Consider the following 19,333-nt stretch of genomic DNA (forward strand, 5'->3'; position numbering starts at 1 on the left):
ATGTGGTGTGAAACGAAGAGTGTTAAGATAATAGATTGTGTGTATACGTAAGTGATGTGAGAAGAAATTTCATTCAACTACATATTGTCTTCCGTCTGTGTATATTAGGAAAACATATCATTTTACATGTGATATGAATCAAAATGTCACAGAATGCATTAAATGAAGATAAATAAACAAGGTAAAAGACTAAATTCAAGGAGGAATGTATTTGTAGTTGAAAGTTTGTGTTATTTTAATGTTCCAGTCAATTGTTTAACATATTCAGATAAGATAACTGATTTGGACCGTTGAATGTATTATCTATTGATTAGTTAATATGATATAAATAGATAGATGGAATGAGGAGTTTGGGTTTATACATTAATTATTAGTTGCCATGAGACGGCTAGTTGTATTACATCTCTCCGATTAATACTGTTTGGATTAGCCTGTAGAATTATGGTCTATTATGGTACTAGTACTTCTCTAATAATAGAACTAATCCTAAATTGTAGATTTGTCATGATATAACTGCCTAATCTATAAGATCTTACGTGGAAGTCACATCATCGTCTACACGAACTCACTGGGTCGTAACTCCTACCAATACATGATAGAGAACAAACTTAGGCCAGAGAAGGAACAATATATTTAATATGAGTAGAAGATATAAGGTAACATTCAGAGGGACCACGCCTGCATGGCCGAGCCATGCCATCCGATCAACTCCAATAATCCAATTCATTGTTCCCACCTTATACATCGTCCAGTCTTTCTCCGCGTTAAATATTGAGTATCTATCCCCCCAGTTGTCTCGTGTTAAGCTTTGAGGATTGTGTGGTTATGGCCCAATGCCACTACAAGCCCATATATGTAGGGCTTCGGCTGTTAGTCGTTCTTTGCAATAATTAAAGCCTTTTTGAATTATCCTTGTGCCATTGAAACCGATTGTATGACTCGATTCTATCGAGTGTAATTCTATCGCTGATTTGTTCTCAAGTTTTTTACATCATCTGAGGATTTAGGAATGTGCTTTAAGCACAGTTTGTGTTCCTTTTCGTGACTCTAGCTAACCCTCGTGCCATTGACAGAAGAATCCAGACAGGTAGTGAATAGGCTTTTATTTAAATCGTCGCGCAGTCACAGTAGAGCGTGGGATATTTGTTCAGATAAACAGAGCCTCTCAACATTCAATATAAGATAATAGGAGATGTAAAACCTATACAAAATAAGGAAGTGAATGAATGCTTGAACTATACTGTTTTGACATATGCTTAGTTGCATGAGGTGAGCTCTTAACCAACAAACCTAAGCTGTTACACCTTCACCCTCACATTCAGTTGCCTTGATGTTTCACCTACATACGTCGCATTACAGTCATTACGTTTGATTTCATAAACACAACTCTGTTGTTCTTCCTTGTGTATTGGATCTTTGATTCTCACTAGTTTTGATCTTAGAGTATTGTTTGTCTGAAAGAATACTTTTATATCTTGAAGAGTTAGAATCCTTCTGATCTCTTCTGAAATACCTTTACGATATGGGATCACCATTGTGTTAATCCATTCTTTTTTTAATAATGTCATTTTGTTCTTCATTCTTAATTATTCTTTTAATAAAATCCTTCGGATAATTATTCATCATTAGAGTGGATACAAATAAATTCAGGTCCATTTTTATATCATTTGGTTGTGACAAGTTTTTTTGACTCTGGTGATCAAATTTTTGGCTACTGTCACTTTGGTAGGATGTGGATGTCGGATTTCGGAAAATACTGGTTTTAAAGACTACAATTATTGACGCATCATAAAATGGTTTATTTAATAATAATTCATTCTCAAATGACAATTTGTTACATGAGGTATGCCAGTTTACAGGCAAGATCAAATTGTTACAAAAGATACAAATTTCACCGTAGCTAATTACTCAGTTGGGTTGATATTTTATAAGATATGAATGTAGATGGTTTTAGTAAGACCCATGTTGTCAACATCACAGTTAGCGCGCTCTATGAAAGTTACGTTGCGACGTGCAACTGACGGTCGGGAACATATCCATGTGGAGTTAGGGGCTTCTAGAAACCTCAACCTTATATCTCTCTGGAACACCTGAGACTTTAATGACGGCTCAGGAAGAAGTCACCCGGTGCGTACCTATTTTCGGTGTCATATCTCAAGGGAGCTGAAAAGGGTGTAAGAAAAGAAAAGACGAGGGGCAGAGCAGACAATGTTCATGGAGGAATCGTTAATGTATGACTACTCAGTCAATCAGCAAGATAACATCAGACACTTCTGAAGAACATTTTGGGCTGGGTAATGAGTAATATGTTCAACACATGAACACGAAGTTACATAGAGTGACCACATCTGAATGGCTGAACCACGCCATCCCGAATGGTCCTTCCGGCATTCACCATTACCGACCTCCCCTAAGTGTTACATGTTGAGTGTCAATCTCCTCAGCAATTATAAGTTCAGCTTCAAGAATCTTGTGATTGGGAACCAATATCACTCCAAGCTTATAAGAACAGTAGATTTGTGAGTGAACAATGGGCTGGCCGTAAGAGATGTTGAAAGAATGTCTTGAAGTGAGGAATAGGTGGAGGATGATTCCCTGATATAAAGGTTTTAAAACATACACCATGGAGTACAGTGGTGTGGTTTGGTACCGCTGGTGCTTTGTCAAAACGTATCGTGTTAATCAACTCCATTTAGCGTGTATAATTCCTACCATGTTTTTTCGCTTTACACATCGTATAAAACAATATCTCTAGTATTCTTTGTTGACATAGATGGATGAGCGATATTAAGTCACTTCAAATGGATTCAGCAACTAACAACTGTGATTAAGGAACAGATTTCAAGTTTGCTGTGTGTACTTAAATAATTTTAACTTATCATTGTCAACTGTCGCAATTATTTGTGAATTTTTGACACAGGTTACAAAAGACAGTTACCATAAATCAATAACGGTTTGATAATTCAGCCTGCAAAATTTATAGGTCTTCTGCCTATTCCAAGTACGAATAAAGGAACAGGATCAGACACAGTCAGCAACCTCATCGTTCAAAGGCAACCATAATAAAACAACACTAGTCAGAAAATAAATTGAAGCCAATTACATTGTGCATTGGGAGTTGAAGCATCTCCACTTGAAGGTACTATTACGCCCAACGGTAAAGGTCTAGATTCTTCGGAAGTCACATGGCCAGTATCTCTTCTAACAACCAAGGCAATAACAATATGGGCAAATGGAATGTCCTGCTGATTCCCAACTTTTGATTCTCTTCTTTGGGGGGGGGAAGCAAGTGACGACAGACTGCAAAGAAGGACACCTCATCAAGATACCAAGGAAAAGAGATTTGAGCAAATATGAGAACAGCTGATAAAGTTTTAACAGCTCTGTGCTGGGCTTGGTATGGTGTGAAAGCTGTCCCACGAATCAGACAACCGTTTGGAGGTTTAGATTTCAACAACACGAGAGTAAGTTTGAGACGTCTAGTATCAAAATACTGGGGGCCTGTAGAGAGATGTAAGAAGGAATGGCAGGCGTGATGCTTTAACCCATACTAGTTCCTTGAAAACCAAAATGAGTTTCTGATTGTGAATGCGCCTGTCTAATATTTCTGTTTATTTTCCTCTTTTAATATAGCCTTTATATATAGCCCAGAATATTGTGGTATAAATAAGACAATTAAATCCCATCGATCTTAATGAAAAGTTTAAATAAAGCCGTCACGAAAGTACTATTTCATAAATCCATAACGCGCATTCAGTGATTTTATTTAGAGCCGTATTGAGTAAGTTTGATTCGTTATCATGAATTATTCTGATGGACGGCTACATGAGGTGAGGAGGATAACTGACAGATGACCTAGCCCTCCTCTCGCATACACACAAACAAATTCAGGTAGAGACAGCCAGTGTAGCAGCAGTTTCTGCATCAGTAGGCCTCAACATACACAAGGATAAAACCAAGGTCCCCAAATACAACATGGAGAACACCAATCCAATCACACTCGATGACGAAACTCTGGAAGATGTAAAATCCCATACGTACCTGGGAAGCATCATCAACGAACAAGGAGGATAAGATGCAGACGTAAAGGGGAGGATTGGAAAAGCAAGGGCCGCATTCCTACAATTGAAGAACATATGGAACTCAAAACAACTGACTGCCAACCAACACCAAAGTCAGAATCTTCAATACGAACGTCAAGACAGTCCTACTGTGCGGAGCTGGAACGTGGAGAACTACTACAACCATCATCAAAATGATGCAAGTATTTATAAATAGTTGTCTAAACAAGAGACTCAATGTCCGATGATCGGATACCATCAGCAATAGCTCCTTGTGGGAGAGAACAAACCAGCTTCCAGCTCAAGAGGAAATTCGGAAAAGACGATGGAAATGGATAGGACATACATTACGCAAATCATCAAACTGCATCATGAGGTAAGCTCTAACATGGAATTGTGAAGGAAAGCGGAAAAGAGGAAGGCCAAAGAACACATCACGTCGGGAAATAGAAGCAGATATGAAAAGGGTGAATAACAAGTGGAAAGAGCTGGAAAGGATTGACCAGGACGGGATTGGATGGTGAGTGCTGGTGGCCGGCCTATGCTCCTCGACGAGGAGTAACAGGCGTTAGTAAGTAATGACTTCAACTAGTACATCACATATTGAGTTTGGACATCACATATCTTGGGAAATATTGTGAACTGTAAGCATTTGTGTTTTGGAGGAATCCTGTGGGCAATAACCGACGTTCACAAACTTTGGTTTCAGTTTGGGAAGGACAGGAGGCTTGATTGCCAGTGTTAGTCCTGACAATGATGGTCTCTCAGTTGATTCAACCTTCTTTTGAGAGTCGACGGATGGAGCCTCAACCACGTGCTGAGGTAATGAATCCCACTCGTTGATGATTCGATGGGAAAGTCGATAGTCAGCTGACAAGTAATTTATCCTGGGCTTGTGAACATTTTTGGAGTGTCCTCGTAAATTCTCTTTTGGGAGACAAGAAAAATGGGGGCATATCAGGTGCAAATTTATCACTAAGCAATTTGAAAACTGTAATCAAGTCGCTTATAGTTCTTCAATATGAAAACGGGAATAGGTTCAGCTTGGCCAGTCGTCCATCATACGGAAGCTTCGCTATTCCGTAATCAGATTAGTTGCTTTTCTCTGGATCTTTCCCAGGAGCTCACTGTCTTTTTTCAATCAGGGGCTAGCCGCTTGTATGCAGTACTCAAGTTTAAGACGTACGAACACTGTATACAAAGTCAAAAACTTCTTAGCGTCGACATTACTAAAAGCCCTACGTATTGACCATAAGGTTTCAAAACCTTTGGCGGCTATTGCACGGCAGTGTTCTGTAGTCTTTAAGTCTTGGCTAAGGATGACTCCTAAGTCATTATGTGTCTAGACAACAGTAAGCTCAATGTTATTCATCACGTATCTATCTGTACCTTGGTGAACAATATGCATCACAACACACTTGGAAGTATTAATCTGCAAGTGCCCGACTTGAGACCATTCAGATAACTTCTTCAGGTCATTTTGGAGTTCTAAACTATGACCCTTACATAGTATCTCTCTCCGTATCTTGACATCGTTAGCATATAGCAAGACCGATGATGACAGGAGACGAGGAAGGTCATTTACATACAAGAGGAATAGCACTGGTCCCAAAACTGTACCCTGGGGCACTCCACTAAGCAATTATCAGTACTGAATTGGATGACGCTTTTACTGACCTCCCTAACACATTGTGTTTGGAAAAGTAGCAAAAAGTATGGGAGAAGGTATGTGAGGAAAACATTTCTGGTTTAGACTCAGGTGGAGGAGCATAAGATCAATAATTTGACTACATAGAAATGGGCGGAATAACTTTCAAATATCAGGTCCATTCACAAGGAACATTGTAGCTGAATAACTGAACTGACCGCACTTAAGAACATCAAAGATCTAGATCGTTTTCTTACGGCCGATCGCGGCCCCAAAAACTAAACAACCCATCCTTGTTCGTCTCAAAGACATTGGATATTAAGCAAACCTTGAGCAAAGTTTCAAGTAGTGAGTTACACAAAATTGGTTTGTCGTGATTCTCGCGCTAGTGATAAGTCGCATGATATTACTCAAGGTACCTATAATATCTATAGATCCATCCTTGTCCTATTTTTCATTGACTGATGCACATGTAAGTTAACCGAAAGAACTAATTGAGTCCAGAAAGATCAGAGTAATCTCTAAATGTCCAGTGCTATTAACTGTGCATACTTTCATAAAAATGTCAAATGACCTGGAAGCTTCATAGATACTTTTAAATGATGTAGATAATTTAGCGTATATTTTCTCCTTTCGCTCTTCCAATTAACAATGTGGAACTGCAGTTCGTTGAATTCAGTTCCATCTTTCAAAGATGTTTTCATAGGTTCACTTACCCTCACTTGAAGTTTATGATAAAATAAGCTTCCGACAGATGAACATTAAAGTAATCTACACTGGGCCAGATGTTTTACTTTCACAGTTTACCATGTTTCTGTTATGTTTTGTTTCTCATAATCTTTTGTTCCCATAATCTCCGTCTTTTTACGCTTTACCGAGTACAACCTTATGTAGAAGACTTAAAAAGACTTTCGAATTTGTTTCCAATGTTATCATTTTTCAACAAAATGAATATCTTTCGATTTCAGCATGGACATCAATATAATGACAAGGTCATCTATTCACCCTGAAACTACTTTTATCCCAGGATATTAATACTGCTTTCTTTTGCAAGTGAAATGTAGTTATGGTTCGGTAAAAATGTCGGACGTACGTAAGCTCTTACATATAAATGTAGTATTGCTGGCCATAAAACCAGAAAAATCTCAATTGAAAATTCTCTTTACTGCAGTTCTTTTTTCCTGAAAGCTGTACAGCATCTAACCAAAATAATATCATATTTGGTACAAATCAGTGCTTAAGGCCTTCGTCTCGTCCCAAATCTAACTCGAAATTCCATGCCCGAATATGTAACAGTTAGTGGTGTTTATTATCCCAGATTTGTGTGGACAAATGTACTACTAGTTCAGTCTGGATTAAGTATCCTCATACAGATCTTTAGATGTAAGAAAATATCAAGAATTCAGTGCTTCTTTTTGGACACATGGTGTCTTATGTCATTTCACTTTGATATTCTCATCTTTTTCTTGCGTACTTTTTTAGCTGCGTTCACTGGTGTATGCTCATAAAAACGGACAGTTGACTAATACTGGGTATAAGAAATGTCGCGTGGTTACCTAGGAAACCACAAAGACGATGGATGGTCAGGATATGTAAGTTTCTGTTAACAATATATTATAGTTTACCAGATATTGTGTGCCACAATAAGTAGTAAACTTTTAAAGATAATCAAAAGTCCTACTGTTTCATTATTATTTCTGTAATAAATCCTGCATTTGGCGTTTATATAACGTTTTGTTTTACTGTAACTTATCTTAAAATACTAGAGTGAGACATCATCATTATAGCCGTGGAGATATTATGTGTTCTATATTAACTTCCAAACATATTTCAGTGTATTCTCTGAAAATATTTCTTTTCATATAATTTTACTTTTATAAGCCACTGAATAGTAGCTACATTGCTATCAAGCAATAATGGGAATAAAAACAAAGCCTACTCCGTAACTGGCTCGTTATACGGTTAAGCAACTTTAAAATATACACAGCGTCTACTTTTGTTCTTTACTCCACATATACTGTCAATAGTTGTACCACCTTTGATGGCTGTAAGATTATACTAGGGATTTATTTATTCGAGCTCTAGTTAATTATCAGACGAAATGTATTTTAGACTAAATTAGTTTGTATCACGATATTTGGACATACAGATTTATGCAGAACAATTTCGTTTTTCTGCCAAGGTTGGAATTACTCAGCAAATAAATATAGAGTCAAACGTGACTCGGACTAACCTCGATTTGTGATTTGTACAGCTATCAAAGGTAGGAAATCATTCCATGATTGCCTCCGAGGCATTAGTTTGACTAATATAGAGCCTAAACTATTATCATCTGACTCTTAATTAGAACTTGGCAACAATGAGGCTGAAAAAACTAGACCGGGTTTAGATCTAGTCCTGTATGTATAGATGATATAATGTTTGATCTTATATAGATTTTACAACTCTGAGGAACTAAACTGTCTCCGTACTCCACAATCCCACGATAGACATATGGCAATTGCAGCAGTCAAAAGTTTTTAAACTTTAGTCATTTTATATTTCCATAGTCTGTATTTTTCTCAAGTGCATGGAGGTATACTCCATATATTTTACACTCTTCTGAGAATTTCCCAATAAACTTGTTTTACGGAAGACTGTTGTGTAAATCTGTGGTTATGTTCAGTAGTCACTGTCATTTGTTTGGTCAGAAATTAAAGACATCATTTTGCTTCGAACTTTCAGTTAGTATTTTGCCGGGTTACAATGCAAGCACACCATCTAACCTTATTCTGGAACTTCTTACTTACTTACACTTGTTACTCCTCGTCGAGGAGCATAGGCCGGCCACCAGCACTCACCATCCAATCCCGTCCTGGTCAATCCTTTCCAGCTCTTTCCACTTGTTATTCACCCTTTTCATATCTGCTTCTATTTCCCGACGTGATGTGTTCTTTGGCCTTCCTCTTTTCCGCTTTCCTTCACAATTCCATGTTAGAGCTTACCTCATGATGCAGTTTGATGATTTGCGTAATGTATGTCCTATCCATTTCCATCGTCTTTTCCGAATTTCCTCTTGAGCTGGAAGCTGGTTTGTTCTCTCCCACAAGGAGCTATTGCTGATGGTATCCGATCATCGGACATTGAGTCTCTTGTTTAGACAACTATTTATAAATACTTGCATCATTTTGATGATGGTTGTAGTAGTTCTCCACGTTCCAGCTCCGCACAGTAGGACTGTCTTGACGTTCGTATTGAAGATTCTGACTTTGGTGTTGGTTGGCAGTCAGTTGTTTTGAGTTCCATATGTTCTTCAATTGTAGGAATGCGGCCCTTGCTTTTCCAATCCTCCCCTTTACGTCTGCATCTTATCCTCCTTGTTCGTTGATGATGCTTCCCAGGTACGTATGGGATTTTACATCTTCCAGAGTTTCGTCATCGAGTGTGATTGGATTGGTGTTCTCCATGTTGTATTTGGGGACCTTGGTTTTATCCTTGTGTATGTTGAGGCCTACTGATGCAGAAACTGCTGCTACACTGGCTGTCTCTACCTGAATTTGTTTGTGTGTATGCGAGAGGAGGGCTAGGTCATCTGTGAAGTCCAAATCGTCTAATTGGTTCTGAGGTGTACAAAGTATTCCGTGTTTGTCCTTAGATGCCGAGATCTTCATAATCCAGTCCACTACCTGAAGAAAGAGGAAGGTAGAGAGTAGACAGACTTGTCTGACTCTCGTGCTTACTTGGAATGCATCCGTCAGCCGTCCTCTATGCACGATTTTGCACTGTAGTCCGCCGTATGAGTTCTGGATTATGTTGACAACCTTCTCAGGAACTCCATAGCGTCTATGAGGTTTCCGTAATGTCAAAGGTATCAAAGAAGCATTAACTTCAATTTGTCAAGAGGTTCTGGGTCTCAAGAAGCATCATCATAAGGGATGGATCTCTATAGAAACACTGGACAAGATCAAAGAAAGGAAGAACAAGAAGACAGCAATTGTCAAACGCCTTTTCATAATCAATGAAGTTGGTGTATAGCGATGAGTATCACTCAACTGATTGCTCGACGATGATCCGTAGTGTCGCAGTTTGGTCTGTGCACGACCGATCCTTACGGAATCCAGCCTGTCGATTTTGAAGTTGGGCGTCTACTGGGTCTTTCACCTGATTTAGCAACACTCTGTTAAAGACTTTCCCTGGCACTGACAGTAGTGTGATGTCTCTGTTGTTTTTACATTTGCTCAGATCTCTCTTTGGAATCTTGATGAGGTGTCCTTCTTTCCAGTCCATCGGCACTTGTTCCTCCTTCCAAATCTTGAATAGAAGACAAAGCATGTTTGTAGTTATTTCGATGTCTGACTTCAGTGCTTCAGCTGGTATATTGTCGGGTCCTGCTGCTGCTTTCCCGCTCTTGACTTGTCTGATGGACATTCTGATTTCTTCGGTAGTTAGTGGAATGACATCTATAGGAAGGTCTGTTTGTGCTGCTTCGATGTTCGGTGGGTTCATTGGAGCCACCCTATTCAAGAGTTCCTCGAAGTACTCTACCCATCTGTTCCTCTGTTGTTGAATTTCATTGATTGGCCTGCCTTCTTTGTCCTTGACTGGTCTCTCTGGTTTACTATATCTCCCCGCTAGTTTCTTCGTTGCATCATATAGTTGTTTCATATTTCCTTCCCTTGCAGCTTTTTCCTCTGTCTTTGCTAGTTTTTCCACGTATTTCTGCTTGTCGGCTTTGATGCTCTTTTTCACTTGCTTGTTTGCTTCTGTGTACTCAGCTTGTGCCTTGACTTTCTCTGCTCGTATTCGGCTGTTGTTAATTGCTGCCTTCTTGTTCTTCCTTTCTTTGATCTTGTCCAATGTTTCTATAGAGATCCATCCCTTATGATGATGCTTCTTGAGGCCCAGAACCTCTTGACACGTTGAAGTTAATGCTTCTTCGATACCTTCTCAGTTGTCCTCCATAGTAGTTTCTTCTTCCTTCAGTAGATCTTGTAAGGCTTGAGATCTGTTGTTTAGAGTTATCTTGAATTCGTTGAATTTGTTAGTATCTCGAAGGAAGGCTGAAGAAACAGCATTACAAAGGTTCAATATAGCTTATAGACTATAAGTTCTACCAGTGTTTTGATATTCTTTTAAATTTCCGAAAAATACGAAACGAAAGTTAGTCTACTTATTAGTAGTCAGCGGAACAAACTAGTTTTCTAGGCATTTAATTTTGAGGATGGTTTTCCGGTGTAAACCAAAAAAACAACTCAACAGTATATTTCTAAAAAAGATTATCACAGATTCGTGATGACTATCGTAACCAATGGTTAGAGACTTGGTGACATGACTCAGAATCGATCACTTCCCTCTGCCACGGAAATCCTACTCACTGCCTTCTCGTGGCGGGGGTGTTGTTCACAAAAATGAGAGGACGAAAAGCGAATGTCCGGCGCTTTAACCGGATTCCAAACCAATGGTGCACATGGGCTCCAGTATCCTGAGGGAACAAATGGCGTATGAACCAATCGTTGCTCACCGACTACCATTGAAACTGCATCTCCTCACGATGCTCCACTGCCTTGTGGATCAGACCTTTAGGTCGAAGGTTCGGGGAGTGGCCCCCTAAGAAAACCACCTGCTTCGGTTTGGGCACCCGGGCAGTATCACAGCCCTCACACATATCGAATAAGATTTGTGTTGCGCATATGTATTTCGTGCCTCCTTGTACCAATATCTATGTGTTAAAATAATAATAATAACAATGGCGTAGATGCATACACTCAATGTCTTCCCTTAAACTGAGAGATTAAAATCGCTTCATATCTTTCTTTCTACGAACTAATTCTTCCTTCCTGTACTATATCCTTATTGCAATCTTTCTTTTATATATTGCCACAACTGAATTAACTACTTTTATGAATCCGGTGTCCATCTTGTGTTAATGAGGTATGGCAACTTGGACCGATGCATATATGTGCCTGGTCGTACTTTGTAGCTGACTGACTGACTTATCACGGATTTAATCTCGGAACCTCACCTCATATCAAAATTATTAGCATTGAATCTTTGTGCTTATATTTCTTATTTAGTGCTTAATAACAGTCCATTCATGAGTAGGCAAGAACTTTTTTCGGTTAATTATTATGGAATACCTATCATTGTTTTCGAGTTCCGTAACAGTCTTAAACTTCATGAGTTTTTAGTAAAACATCGGTAAACTTAACTTTCAAATATGATCCCAAAAGACAATTCAACTTGCACATTGCTATTTAGTCACCAAGTGTAAAACAAAATAACCATACAGTCATTTAATCATTTCAGTGTCTAGTCAACTGGATTTTTTAAAATGGACTTCAACGAAATCTCATCATATTGTCTGTTCTTTCTCATGCTTAATTTGGTTATTGTTTTTTGTATTGATTTTAACAATCTTTTATTATCATTGTTACTATAATCAGGGTGGATATATGCGTGCTAAGATATCGAAATTGGAAAAGCAATTCAATGAACAAAGCGAATCTGGTTTATCATTATTCAGTGGTGTCTCTATTTATGTGAACGGTTACACAGGTTGGATAATCAGTCAGTTTAGTATTATTACTATTTATAGACCCACCTGCTTTGGTCTTACGAGATTTAATAATACGCCATGGAGGTCGTTACCAAGCATACTACAGTCGATCAGCAGTTACTCATGTGATTGCCAGTCGTTTACCTTATGGAAAACTAAATAAACTCTCAGATGAGAAGTTAGTCACTGCAAATTGGATTACTGAAAGGTAATTTTGTGTTCTGTAAACTAGTCACTTTTTATACTGAATGGTATTTAGACAGATAATAGATAGTACCGTTCTGATTATTCGTATGTATTCATTAAAATTATAAAATCCAGCCTCTTAAAAGCATAAATATTCAAAAATTCGGAAGCAAGTTTACACTATCTGTGAACTTATAACTTTTTATCAGTACAGTGCTCTGTATTTAGGAGTTGGGGATAAATTGTATTTTTTAGAATATATTGATACAACAAACTTTGTTCCGATGAATCTGATACAGTTGACCAACCAAAGATTTTATTTTCTAAGGAGATTATATATATATGAATGCTCGTGGATGTGAATCGGTCTAGCTCTTGTTTGTGTACAATTGTCAGTCTCGGACAAAGAACGTCATAACAAAATCAGGACGAACAATCTGTTTCCTGGCGTTAACTAAATTCTATGTAATCAATTAAATCCATGGAGACTAGTTGCAAGCGTGCAGTTAGGATCACCGATAATAGAAAAAATCCGTTGGTGGAGATCATGATAGAAAGTCGATCAGAAAATACTGAAGATCTTATGTTTTTTTATTTTCAGTACTTTCCACTTCATTTTTATGCTGTTTTTCCTCTCATTTTTTCTATACATGTTGTAACGTGTGAGACTGCAGTTTAGATGGAGCAGTGTTTTAATCGATTGATTCAGTGACACGTAAAACACGCAACGATGGCCTAGGGTTTTGATTGGCCCTGCTTCGCTGTCTATCTCAGCCAGTTGAGTCCAGAACGCAAGTCACAGCCTCTGAGATATGAATGATTATATTTCAGACATACTCTATTTATATACCAATCAACCAGACCACATCGTACCATAAAATAGAAAACAACATTTGTACAATATTTAACAAGTGAAATAAATATCGACCAATAGGGAGTGTACATTTAAAGTCCAAGGCCACCATTAGACTTAACATAATAATTACTGGTATATTTTTCTGCACATCCTAACAATACATAATGCTATCTGTCTAGTTGTTGAAGAGTAAAGTAATTAGGCAATCTAGCAGTTTCAAGACTACAGTTAATAATTATTTATTTATTTATTTATTTGGACACATGAATATTGGTACAAGAGAGCGCCAATATATATGCGCCACACAAAACAATGAAAATTCGAGAGGAATACAAAGAAAGAAAAAGAGAAAACACAGCTAAGGAGCGCAACAAAAAAAGAGAGAACAATAACGAAGAGATTGGTGTAAGGTAATGTGCCAGTAATCAGGGAACGCAAAGGTAAAATCGGAAGAAATCTTTCAGCTAAAGAAGTTACGATCACTTTTAAGAAGAAAGTAAAAGAAGGTTACAGCAGGATCGCCACTGGCTTCTATTCTGAGCCATATTTGGTTACGTCTCTAGCCACTGTGTTGCACCATCTCTCAGACCCCAACCAGGGAGTCGTGAAGGACCAACACAAGCCAGTCCTTTGCAGCTTTCTTTCATGCCACGACACCATGTCATGCACTGACCACCTCTCCGCTTCTTCCAACCAGTCCCAGAGTCGGCAAATAATGCACGACGTGGGATTCTCTGAGACGACATTCGGAGAACATGTCCGAGCCACCGAAGTCGGTGTTTCAAGATGGTGACACCAATTGGATTATCATCTCTGTGCCCGAACACACGATGCCGAACCTCTCTATTACTGACATGGTATTGCCACTGGATGTCAGCAATTCTTCGGAGACAACGATGGTCAAACACAGAGAGTCGTCTAACATCCTCAACTCGGAGAGACCAGGTTTCACAAGCATAGAGCAAAACTGCTCTCACCGACGCGTTGCAGATCCGACCTTTTACAGCCAGACTAACATCACGAAAGCGCCAAAGATGGCCCAGATTGGCATAAGCCGCTCTGGCTTTCACTATTCGTGCATTGATCTCATCACTCACACCTCCACCAGCACTTATGCAGCTACCCAGATACACGAACTTCTCGACTACGTCTATCTGCTCACCATCCAGGGTGAGTACAGGATTAGAATCCTGTCAGTCTTGTAGAAGTACTTTGCACTTCGAAGGTACAAAGCACATACCATACCTACGGACACTGATTGCCAACTGATTAAGTGCGGATTGCAACGCTTGAGCATTATCCCACAGTAAGACAATATCATCCGCATACTCAAGGTCGAGAAGTCTTTCTCCAGGCAACAGATCCACACTGCCATTATTTACATCCATCAGAGCTGTTTCCAGAATGTCATCGATGGCAAAGTTGAAGAGGAATTGTGAGATTGGGCAACCCTGCCTAACCCCACTGCTCGAATGGAACAATGGAGAGAGGTGGTTGTATGCCCTCACTCTGCCTGAGGTGTTTGTATATAGAGCTTTTAGGATGTTAATAAACTTCTCAGGCACACCCTTCTTCAAGAGACAATCCCAGAAAACAGTCCTATCCAACGAATCGAAGGCAGCTCTGATGTCAAGAAACACTACGATTGTTGGCCTTTGATAAGTATGGCGATGTTCTAACATTTGGCGGAGGGTGAAGATATGATCAATACATCCTCGACCAGAACGAAACCCAGCCTGCTCCTCGCGAGTCAATCTTTCTTGGGTTTTGAACAACCTACGAAGTATGATGGAAGCCAATAGCTTGGACGCAATCGGAAGTAGACTTATCCCCCAATAGTTGTTGCAGGAACGACGTGAACCCTTTTTAAAGATAGGGACAACTATCGACTCATTCCATGACGTTGGTACACTCTCTAACACCCAAACCTTTGTAAACAACGTCGTCAATTCCTTAGTCAAAAAGTCACCACCATCTTTAAAAAGAGCCGGAGGTAAGTCATCTGGGCCAGGTGATTTGTAACACTTCAAGAGTTGGAGTTCCTTGCGGACTTCCTCCTCGTTTGGTGGATCAGTCGTCACCGGCCATGGAGGGCAGGACAGTCTGACCGATGTTACCGGGGCAGCAGGCCAGTTGAACTGCCCTTCGAAAAATTCTGCCCACCGTCCAAGACGTCGATGGATGTTAGTGATTGGCATCCCATCATCCTCGCAGATTGTTTCACTCACACCAGACTTCTTGCTGCCAGTGGCTCGGATGAGCTGGAAGAGCTTCCGGTAGTTACCAGATGCAGCTGCTGCTTCCAGCTCATTAGCACGCTTCGACCACCAGGCTTCTCGGTCCTTACGCAAGCTTTGCCCAATTTCCTTACGTAACATCCTTCGTTTATGGTCAAACTCACGGTCACCCGGAGTAGACCGACGGGCTTCAATGAGTTGTAAGGAACCAGAAGAAACTCAGTGCTTAAAAGCGGGACGTTTCGCAAACCCACAACTGACTGTATCCGCCATTTTCATGGAGTCATGCAATTACAACCAATGCTCATCTATACTTTTCGGTGGAGTGGTAGCTAGCCTAGAGGCTAGCTCGGTTCGATACTTATTTGCAACAGAAGTTGCAACCAGCTTGCTAATATCAATACTTTGCTGGCGGTCACTTCGTTGTCCACTGAAAAGTAAGGCAAGATTGGCGCAGACCAAGGCATGGTCAGAGTCCAGATAGGTACTCCAAAAGGAGCGGCAGTCTTTTACACAACCACGCCGGCGGTAGCTGATCGCGATGTGATCAATCTGAGTCCAGGCTTGGGATGCAGAGGGAGGACGCCAGATGGCACATCGGCGATGACTGTGCCGAAAGTTAGTGCTAGCCAGAAACAGGTTGTGGTCTGTGCACAGTTGCAGTAGACGGTCCCCGTTATCTGACCTGCGACCAACGAGTCCCCATCGGCCACCTAAACGACTCTCTTCTGTGCCTAGACGCCCAACCTGAGCATTCAAGTCTCCGGCTAGTACTACAATATCTGTCGAACGCACTTTCTGGAGAAGAACAGTTAACTGGTGGTAAAACTCATCCTTTATTGCATCCGGGCTGCAATCTGTCGGGGCATAGGCGGAGATGACGAAAAGACATCGTTTCTCACGCCGATTTCTTCTCACTTTGATGGTACTTTCTAATCTAACAGCACATAATCGACTGTTAATGGGGATCCAATCGACTAGTGCTGCCTCAGCTCTAGCGCTTAGTGCGACACCAACGCCTGAAAGACCAGACGAAGATGCCACAGGGTCCCCGGATAAGCGCATGTAAAACAAGCTTTTTGAAGTGACAGATGGAGAGCGAATTTGTAGTACTTCACCAGAGTCTTCAATACGGGTCTCGGATAGACAACAAACATCAATATTAAGACTTTCCAAAGACATAGCCAGCCCTATCTGTTGACCAACCTGCATAAGTGTGCGAACGTTGAAGGCAGCCAGTTTGAATGGCGCACGTGGTTTCAGAAAAACTGCTTCAGTACTCATATTCGATGGTAACATACAATTTTCAACCGGACAGTGACTCGAGAACGTTTAGATACAGTCGAATTTCCACCAAAGACGAGCCGCTGTATAAGTATAAAAGAGGGTGAATAATGTGGAGAATAATAATAATAATGATAATAATAATAATAATAATAATAATAATAATAATAATGACAATAATAGTAATAATAATAGTATTAATAATGACAATAATTGTAATGATAATTATTTGAATCGACTGATTGTTTTTCGGAGCGAGAAAAGTGGTTGCCATAGACATAGAGTTCATCGTTTGTGTGTGGGCTGCGATACTGCCCGGGTGCCCAAACCGAAGCAGGTGGTTATCTTTGGGGGCCACTCCCCGAGCCTTTGACCTAAAGCTCTAACCCACAAGGCAGTGGAGCATCGTAAGGAAATGCAATTCCATGGTAGCCGGTGACCAAAGATTGGTTCATACGCCATTTGTTCCCGCAGGATACTGGAGCCCATGTACACCATTGGTTTGTGATCCGGTTAAAGCGCCGGACATTCGCTTTTCGTCCTCTCATTTTTGTGAACAACACCCCCGCCACGAGAAGGCAATGAGTAGGACTTCCCTGGCAGAGGCTGTATACGCGCGGCCGTGTGAGAGTATTTCGAGAGGGAGAGCGGACTCACCCCACTCTCGGCCGTACCAGGGCATTCGGGGGCGTTAATAATTATGCGCTAGTGTGTAAGTTCGAATCGATGACAGTTTTGTTTCTACATCGACCAGTGATTCTGAAGGAGTTAGAACATTTCTTCAATGAAAAATAGGATATTCATGTTTAGTAAAATAGCATATACAGTCATACGAATAGTAACATTTTTTGGCACCTTCGTGATGTTAATTTGGCTGTAAAAGGTCGGATCTGCAACGCGTCGGTGAGAGCAGTTTTGCTCTATGCTTGTGAAACCTGGTCTCTCCGAGTTGAGGATGTTAGACGACTCTGTGTTTGACCACCGTTGTCTCCGAAGAATTGCTGACATCCAGTGGCAATACCATGTCAGTAATAGAGAGGTTCGGCATCGTGTGTCCGGGCACAGAGATGATAATCCAATTGGTGTCACCATCTTGAAACACCGACTTCGGTGGCTCGGACATGTTCTCCGAATGTCGTCTCAGAGAATCCCACGTCGTGCATTATTTGCCGACTCTGGGACTGGTTGGAAGAAGCGGAGAGGTGGTCAGTGCATGACATGGTGTCGTGGCATGAAAGAAAGCTGCAAAGGACTGGCTTGTGTTGGTCCTTCACGACTCCCTGGTTGGGGTCTGAGAGATGGTGCAACACAGTGGCTAGAGACGTAACCAAATATGGCTCAGAATAGAAGCCAGTGGCGATCCTGCTGTAACCTTCTTTTACTTTCTTCTTAAAAGTGATCGTAACTTCTTTAGCTGAAAGAATTCTTTCTGGTTGTGTCTTTCTGTTTCCCCTATTATTAATATTATTATTCCACTGCCATACACTAATTTGTGGTCGTTATTTGTTCCCTTCTTCTTTTTACACGCACCTTACATTTTTATCTCTTGCCATTTTCATTGTTATTGTGTGGCGCATATGTATCTGGTGCCCCCTTGTACCAATATTTGTGTTCAAATAAATAAATAAACATTTTTTGTTCAGTTGTGCAAGGAAACTAATATCTAGGTATATTATATTGGCTTGGTTCTCATTCCCAGAACAGAGTGGGTTGGAGAATGCTGGTCGGCGGCCTATGCTCCATTAGGAGTAACAGGCGTAAGTAAGTAAGTAGTTGGTTCTCATTGGACTGACGATGTTATACAAACCAGTGGTTTCAATACTCGACTATCAATCACTAGCTTAATCACCCGTTCAGTTCTACTCTACCTTCAATATAATAAAATAATAGACCCTCTAAAAAGATAAAGGGTGTATTCTAGTCAGGAAACTTACAGGATTATTCGGAAGGCTATGACAAGATGAAGTATACTAACACTCATGAGTCGAATGATTACTGTAGCAACCATAAAAAAGCCTGTGTAATCCATGTGACCTTCGCTCAGTTACAAGTATGCTACCAAATAGTAGATTCCATTATACTCAAAAAGTCATGGAACACGTCAAACATTTGCTTGTATGAAGCATACCAGTTTTCTTTCGGAACACTTTTAACTGCTGACGTATGAACTACTTGGAATCGACCAAACAAGACTGTGATCTGAAACTGTTATTTAGGAAGGAAAATCATTCTGAATTTTGTTAACATTTCTAACTCATTTGAATGTAGCTGTTTTTGTTACTCGCTAAATTCGTCATTGTATAAAGGTAACCGTGGTGTGTTAGTGTCTGTTCATTTATTATGACTTCCTAAATAGAGTTGTAGAGTACCCTACTATTCATAGTTTATAATCAAAATGTATAGAAATGTTTATGATATTGCTTTCTTCATAAGCACTATATTAATTATTAGCAATGAATGAATTCTGTCTTGATTATATTTTTACTTGAACTTTGTCCTTTAAAAGCTCCTATTCTTATTTTTTCC

At 40.0% G+C, this 19,333-nt stretch overlaps 1 protein-coding gene across 5 annotated transcripts in view; it reads left to right on the forward strand.

Moving 5' to 3' along the window:
- The first annotated feature begins 5,808 nt into the window (after positions 1–5,808).
- REV1_1 (deoxycytidyl transferase) overlaps positions 5,809–19,333 on the forward strand; it is a 43,161-nt gene continuing 29,636 nt past the window's right edge. Inside the window, exons 1-4 of one of the 5 annotated variants that reach the window (XM_051212514.1) lie at positions 5,809–6,124; positions 7,192–7,301; positions 12,132–12,243; positions 12,284–12,452. In XM_051212514.1, coding sequence (XP_051072698.1) covers positions 7,251–7,301; positions 12,132–12,243; positions 12,284–12,452 — 332 coding nt within the window. In that variant the 5' untranslated portion in view covers positions 5,809–6,124; positions 7,192–7,250. Of the gene's footprint in view, positions 6,125–6,486; positions 7,302–11,525; positions 12,453–16,877; positions 18,573–19,333 lie in introns of those variants that run through there. The other 4 variants (XM_051212518.1, XM_051212515.1, XM_051212516.1 and 1 more) reach the window with 4 other exon arrangements.

This window comes from Schistosoma haematobium, chromosome ZW, assembly GCF_000699445.3.
Source record: "Schistosoma haematobium chromosome ZW, whole genome shotgun sequence".
NCBI lineage: Eukaryota > Metazoa > Platyhelminthes > Trematoda > Strigeidida > Schistosomatidae > Schistosoma > Schistosoma haematobium.